At 52.8% G+C, this 7,395-nt stretch overlaps 1 protein-coding gene across 5 annotated transcripts in view; it reads right to left on the bottom strand.

Moving 5' to 3' along the window:
- Positions 1-6,423: 6,423 nt before the first annotated feature.
- SH3BP4 (SH3 domain binding protein 4) overlaps positions 6,424-7,395 on the bottom strand; it is a 33,901-nt gene continuing 32,929 nt past the window's right edge. For all 5 annotated transcript variants that reach the window (XM_027665531.1, XM_027665533.1, XM_027665532.1 and 2 more), the window contains one exon: positions 6,424-6,956. In XM_027665531.1, coding sequence (XP_027521332.1) covers positions 6,732-6,956 — 225 coding nt within the window. In that variant the 3' untranslated portion in view covers positions 6,424-6,731. The remainder of the gene's footprint in view (positions 6,957-7,395) is intronic.

The following is a 7,395-nucleotide window of genomic DNA, read 5'->3' as shown; positions in this document are numbered from 1 at the left end:
TGGCTCTGGTGTTTTCTGCCTTGAGAGAGAGGGGGGTGGACACTTTGATCATGGAGAAAGAGCTGGAGAAGGGAAAGACTGAAGCCACTTGGATCCACAACCTCCCCTTGTCAGCATTCCTGTGTCACTGGTCCTTGCTGAGAGGTGACATCCCGAGGCTGCCACAGTTCCCAGGTTCATATCCAGGGCTCCAAACTGGGCTATCCCAGTCCAGGTGTCCTGGTACTGCTGTTTGAAAAAGAAGGAACTTGGAGGAAGCTGTGAAGTTCAAGCCAGTGCATCCTCAGCCTGTCCCCCAAATCTCAGGGACACCCATGGCACCCCCAGCCTGTCCAGGGCTTTGCCCTGCCCTCCTCCTTCCTGCAGCAACGAGAGAGCCACTGTCACCCAGCTCTGCTCTGACAGGGCCCTGCAAGTGCTCCTGGCAGCAATTCCCTCCCTATTAAGGGGAAGGTTAAAGGTTCCATTGGATCTGATTCCTTAGGGTGATAAAAGCAAATCATCAACCAAATCCCAGATCCCCCCAGCCAGGTCTTGGTGCTCCAAAAGCAGCCTGAACAAAGGGAGCAGATTGTTTTCCCCTGGGAATGCTCCCAGCCTGGATTATCTCGGTGAGGGGGGGACGTGGTCCCTGCTTTGCTGGGGCAGATCCAAGCAAGCTGTGACTGTTCCCAAACATGCCTTTCCCTGCCCTCCTCCTTCCTGCAGCAAAAAGAAGGAAACCCTTTTTTGGGCCGTGAGGGCTGAGCTGCTTTTCAAGTGCAGCTCCTGCAGCCCCACATGTTCCTCAAGTGCCAGTTCTGGGTGTCCCCTGTCCTGGCTGGAGCCCAGGGACAGCAGTGCCTCTGGAAAGGAGACATTTGGAGCCGGCACAGCCCCACCCGTGGTGGGTTCAGTCCCCTCTGAGCTTCCAGCAGCTTTTGGATGCAGAACAAAACCACTTTGGGATGTCCTTGAGGAGGAGTTCTCGGAGTTCCCTCGGGAGCGATCCGGTGACTTTCTCTGCAGGGACAAGGGGAAACCCTTTGATGTCAGGTCAGATGACCAGAATTCAGAGAAAAAAACCCCACAAAAATATCCCAATTGCAGCTCAAAACCTCTCACTGAGGGGAAGAAGAGCTGAGAGTAAAAAAGAATCAAAATGCCCATCCCCTGATTTCTTTGATTTTGGAAAGATCTTTAAAAAAAAAAAAGATTTAAGGCTTTTTGCCAAAGTGAAACTGCTGCAGAAAGTGGGTATCCTCCTCCTCTTCCTCTCCATTTTGCCCTTCACTCTCCTTAGTCTCGACTACTTTGTCCTCCTGCTCTTTATCTTCCCTTGGAGAAAGGATATGCAGGGCCAGGACTGGAGTGTCCAGCAGAGGCCACTCTGGGATCACCGAGAGAAATCCAGGAAAAGGCCCCCCCTTCCTACCAAACCAGCCCAGGTGGGTGGGACAGCGACTTGTTTATCCACCTGTGCTTCAGGAATACGGAGCCTGCAGCAAGGAGATGATTTTCAGAAGGAATTAGGAGCCAAAGCTCTTTGGAGCAAGGGCTTTGGTGCAGAAGAAAGAGCTGGAGGGGCTGCAGCATCGCCAGTGGTTCTCCCAAACTTTCCCAAGGGAAGGGTCAATCAGGGACAACATCCACTCTTATTACCCCTTAACTGGATCCTTGACCAGGGGAGAGCCTCCAGCCCAGCTCCCCTTCCCAGGAGATGGAGAACTCCACATCCCAGCCCGTTTGGAAGGCTCAGAGCTGGGGCTGGGGCACCTCCCAGGAAGGGAAACTGAGGCAGGGCCAACCCCCACTCCCCTCCCTGAGTTCCCCAGAGCCCCAGGCTGAGCTTTTCCAGCAAACCCTTCAAATCTTTGGGAAAAGAAGCATCCAAAATCCCCTGGGGGTACAAACATCTCCCACTCAGCGTCACTGAGCACCCACACAACCCTCTCCAGAGCCGGTGCTTTCTGCTCCCACCCTAAAAAAAGGGGACTTTTTTTAGTGTTGATTTTATTTTTCCCTGGATTTTAACATCCAGTAAGACTGGGGGGAAAAAAAAGCAGTGAAGATAGTGCTGCTCCCAGCTTCTCTAGTGCCCCTCAGCCCCACCCCAGCTGCACAACACAGCCAAGAGGCTCTCTGGTTTGGGATGGGGTGTCCTGGGGGACACAGCAGCCCTGGCTCCCAGGGCAGGATGCACTTGGCACCTTTCCCTGCTTCCCACCAGCCAGACCAAGGGAAATGACAGGAATTGCTGACATTTTTCTGCAACCACAGGGTTTCTGCAGCCTCACCCCTCAAGGGCAATAGGGAGGCTTTTCCATTGCTGTGGGAGCTCTGGCCAGCTCTGAGGCTCCTCCATCTCCCCAGTGTGGGGGTCCATGGAGACCCCTGTCCCACAGGGACACCCCAGGGTGCTCCAAGCCCCGTCCAACCTGGCCTTGGACACTTCCAGGGATGGAGCAGCCACAGCTTCTCGGGGCAACCTGTGCCAGGGCCTCCCCACCCTCCCAGGGAAGGATTCCTTCCCAATATCCATCTAAACCTACTCTCTGGCAGCTTAAAGTCATTCTCCCCTATGTTCCTCAGAGCTGCACTTAATTAATTAATTAATTAATTTAATTTATCACCTCTCTTTTGGGTGGCTTTCTATAAAGTAAATCCTTCCTGCTGCTGGTACCCAGTGACACCAGTGTGGGGGGCAGGGGGGTTCGTGGGAGCTCCCAAACTCCCTTTCAACCTCATTCCCCACTGTGGGAAAGCACTGGGAGCACGAGATGAGCAGCTGTGGTTGTGCATCCCACTTCCCAGAGGGGTGGGGATGAGGGGAAGCCTCTTTTAATGAAAACCACTGAAAGCCACCCCAAAGCCACCTGACTCCACACAGAAGTTGCTTTGGGATTACAGAGCCTTGTTCTCCCAGAGAGCCTGGGGAGCTGTTCAGGGGGAATTCTGGGGGGCTACACCACACAGCCCCCTGTGGGAAGCAGTCCAAGCTCTGGAGTTATCCCTGCAGCATCGCAGGGAGCGAGCCTGGCACTGGAGATGTCCCATCCCACAGCAGCACTGCCTGAGGGTGACAGGGAGCTGGCACCAGCAAAGCCAGGCCCTTTCAGCTGGAGCAGGAACACAGCTCTCCAACTGTCCCCTGCAGGGTGGTTTGAGGAGGTACTTACAGGTGAGTGTGATGAATCCAGGGCAGAAGGGATTGCCAGAAGGAATCAGGGACAAAACAGAGGACAGTCTCCCCCTCCATGGGAGGAACGTGCTCAGCTGAGCCTGGAGAGGAGCAAAGAGCTCCAGCTTTAGCCTTTAAAGCCCAGTGAAACCTGTGGAATTGTTAAGATTGGAAAAGCTCTCCAAGACCGAGCATTAACCCCTCCCACCACCGTGTTCAGCATTAAACCATGTCCCCAGTGCCACTTCCAGGGATGCAACTCCACCTCCACCCTGGGCAGCCCCTTCCAGTGCCTGACCACCCTTCCAGTGAGGAAATTCTCCCTGATATCCAACCTGGACCTTCCCTGGTGCAACTCAAGGCCGTTTCCTCTCATCCTGTCCCTTGTTCCCTTGGGGCAGAGCCCGACCCCCCCCCCCCCCAGCTCTCCCCTCCTGTCAGGGAAAAGGTCCCACCTCCCTCTAAAGGCCACTGTCGCCCCACTCTGCTCTGACAGGGCCCTGCAAGTGCTCCTGCAGCAATTCCCTCCCTCTTAAGGGGAAGGTTAAAGGTTCCATTGGATCTGATTCCTTAGGATGATAAAAGCAAGTCATCAAGCAAATCCCAGATCCTCCCAGCTCTGCTTTTGGAGCACAGGTTAAACCAGCCTGAACAAAGGGAGCAGATTGTTTTCCCTGGGAATGCTCCCAGCCTGGATTATCTCGGGGAGGGGGGGACATGGTCCCTGCTTTGCTGGGGCAGATCCAAGCAAGCTGTGACTGTTCCCAAACATCCCTCTCCAGCTCCTTGTCCCAGTGAGGGACCAAACTGCATCCCAGTGTGTCCCTTTGTGCCGGATGAGGCCACACAGCTGGAAGCTTTAATTACTGCTCAGTGGGGGGTAATCAGAGCAGGGCAGGATTATTCCCAACTCCTTGGTGGGGTGGGGAGATGATTTCAGCATGGCAGGAGGGGGATGGGATGATTCAGGGATGGGCAGCGGAAGGAAGGGGAAACCACAACCAGTGTCACTCCCAGCATGGAGTGAGGCTGTTACTTCCCTGTTATTCTTTGGGATGCTGTAGGGCTCGTGCCTCCTGTGGGGTCAGGAATCCATCGACCATCACTTCCTCACCTTTGGCAAGCTGAAGCCACAGCCAGAGTCCCACATATTTCACTTCCATGGCTTGGGATCTGACCTCCATTGGAAGCAGGAGCACCACAACTGCCTTGGCCAGACACAGGGATGTTCTCTCCAGTCAGGAAAACATCTCTGTGCCAAAACAATCAGGAATTTTCTTACCCAGAGCTTGACCAAAAGCAGCAGCCTGGGAGGTGAGATGGGTTCCAGCAACTTTCCCCTGGAGAGGGTGGGAAGGAGAAAGGATTGAGTGGAAAACCCACCAAATGACTCTCAGGTATCCAGGCTGCTTTGGGATGAAGAGACACCAGCAGATGACATCTGACTGGGAGCACTGGAATAGTAACAGCTTTAATTGGAATATTCTTTTTCCAAAAGTCTTTTTTTCTTTAAAAAAAAAGAAAAAAAAAACCCAGAAGGGAACATTAAACAACAAGAACAACAAGCAGGCCCGGCACAAGGGGGGGGGGGGGGGGGGGGGGATGCAAAGCCCAAAGAGATCATTTGGAGAAGGGCCTGAAAGAAAAGGCATCCCAAGGACATATTCCCAGTCCCAGCAGGTGAGGAAAAATTGGATTTCAGGCCGAGGACAGGGAGAAATTAATGGAGTTGTCACCCCACAGGTCCCAAAACATGCTGGCTGTGATGCCATGGGACTGGGGAGGGCACAGGGTGTGGATGAGCTGAGCACAAGTGGTTCAGGCAGCTGCTGAAATGTTCAGGTGGGAATTTGCAGAACCTGAGGTAGAGAGAAAAATCAAGGAGGGGGGGAAAATGAACTGCTGGAATTATCCAGGGACATCCCTGAATCCCAGGAGGCCCAAACTCCTGCCCTCCCCTGCTGCTGACACCCTTCCCATCACAGGGCCTGCCCAGGAGAAGGGGAAAACTGAGACTGGGGAAAACTCCCAGGAGAAAGGCATCCATCCCTCTGCCTGCACAGGGAGGTGCTCCTCACTCCAACAGGGATTTCTGCTCCTGCAGGGGAAAATGTGCTCTTGGGGTGTCTCAGGGAGAGAGAAAGGGGTCTGGCTGCTCAAATCCCATTGAGTGGCACAGGAAACTCCTCCAAGAGTTTCTCCACAAACCCTGGGAGAAACTTCAGGTGCTATTTCACTTGTGGGGTCCACGGAGTGATCATGGATGTGATCCTGGGAAGAGGAAAGGAGACCATTCCCTTTGCCAGCATCATCCCATTCCTTCTCTCTTTTCTAATTAACCTTCCTGTTGTAGCAGCTTTTCCCTAAAAAAAAGAGACTTTGCCCTTAAAATAAGCTTTCTGTGCCAAAATGTTTCCCTACCACGTGAAATATCTGAAAGCTGGGAGCAGGAGGAGGAGGGAAGGTCATTCCAAAAGCTTGGATATAAAAGGAACAGGGAGAAAAATCTGAGCACTCAGTGCCACAAATCCTGAGCTTGTTGGCACCAGGTTCAGAGCAAAGATTATTTCCAAGTTAAACTGGACTCAAGGAGCCTTGAAGCCCTCTGGAATAATGGCAAGGAGTGTTAAATCCCTGGAACATCTCCAGTGAGGTCAGATTTCAAATTAGGAGAAAAATTATCTCTTTTCCCTCTTTTTTTTTTTTTTCGGATGGCAGCAATTCCCTCCCCTTTCCCGGCCTCTTCCCCCCAGTTTGGTGCCAGGGGAGGGTGATCCCCTCTCAGCATCCTCCTGGTCCATCTCCCAAGGAGGTCTCTGGCAAATCCCAAACCTCCAGCTTCTTCCAGAGGTGTCCTGGAGCACCTGGGTGGGATGAAGCTGGAAGGGGCAGCATCTCCCTGTCCACAGAGGAGCAAACACCCAGTCTGCAGACACATGAAAACAACCCAAAAATCAGCCAAAGGGCTCACAGGACCTGGCAATAAAACTAAAAAAAAAAAGGTCTCTTTTGGTGCAAGGTGTTTAGTGGGTTGAGGACATCCCAGATTTGAGGATATTCCAAGTTCATTCAGTGCTTTAGTCACATCTGGTACCTGCCAAAGCCTGACCATCTTGAGGAAGGGCACTTACTGTGCTTCCCCTTAAAATACATATTTACAGGACTCATCTCAAAAAACAGTTTAAAAGTGGATTCTCCAACCTAAAAAACAGCCACAGCTTCCCCAACCCCCCGCCCAAAGTGGTTCCAACTTTTACTGCTCATTACAAAAATTAGACTTTTATTTGGAAATGCCTAAAAAACCCCATCTCTGTTGTGCTCCCTCCCCACCCTGTCACCCCCCGACAGGTTTTTTTCAGTAAGACATCATTTCAGTGGATGAAAAGCCATCCCCTGCCAGATGAATTCCCACCAAGGAGGGACGTCTCTCCTGCTGATTTCCAGTCCTGGTAGAGAACTTGCAAACTTTGGCCTCTTAAAACCCGGGCAGAGCAACCTCCACTTCTTCTTTTGCTTAAAAAAAAAAAGAGGGGAAAAAAATCCCAGGGAAGGAGATGTGGAGAACCAGGGGCTAAATGGCAAAATCCTCGTGGTCCTGGGGGCTGAAGGCGGCTGCCCTCAGCATGTCCAAGGAGTTCACGAGGATCAGGGTGCCCGTGAGATGCTTCCAACGTTTGGTGATGGGGTTCTTCATCTTGTCCAGCCCCGTGTGCAGCTCCTGGATGACATCCCGGTAGCTGTCCCCCATCTGGCTGCTCCAGGTGAGCAGGAAGTCGTAGGCTGGCTTCCACATGGCCTGGAGGGATGGGGAAGCAGAGCAGGGTGGGTGGTCAGCAAGCAAAGCCACCCCTCATCACGCCCCACCATCCCAGCACAAGCACATCCCTGAAAAAACACCCCCCCCCGGCACACCCAAATCCCTTGGATCCCCCAAAGGTGCTCTGGAGGTATCTCCAGAGAAACATGGAATTGTCTGTGCTGGAAAAGACTTTTAAGATCAGCAAGTCCAACGGGGCACTGTGGTCTCATCCCAGAAAAAAGGTCCTTTCTGCTGTATCTGATGTGGTCCTGTGGAGGATCTGCCCTAGAGCTGGAGGCACCAGGGTGCTGAGGAGCTCGTGCTTGTGCAGAACTGGGCCTAAAGTGTCTTGTCCAGCTGGGAATTAAACCTGAGATTAGCTCAGTCGGTGCTAATAATGCCAAGGTTGTGGGGTCAATCCCTGGACGGGGCCCTT

The sequence above is a fragment of the Corapipo altera genome, unplaced genomic scaffold (assembly GCF_003945725.1).
Source record: "Corapipo altera isolate COAL_440 unplaced genomic scaffold, ASM394572v1 158, whole genome shotgun sequence".
Taxonomy (NCBI): Eukaryota; Metazoa; Chordata; class Aves; order Passeriformes; family Pipridae; genus Corapipo; species Corapipo altera.
The sequence above is the reverse complement of the archived record's forward strand: the minus strand, read 5'-3'. Positions and strand labels throughout refer to the sequence as shown.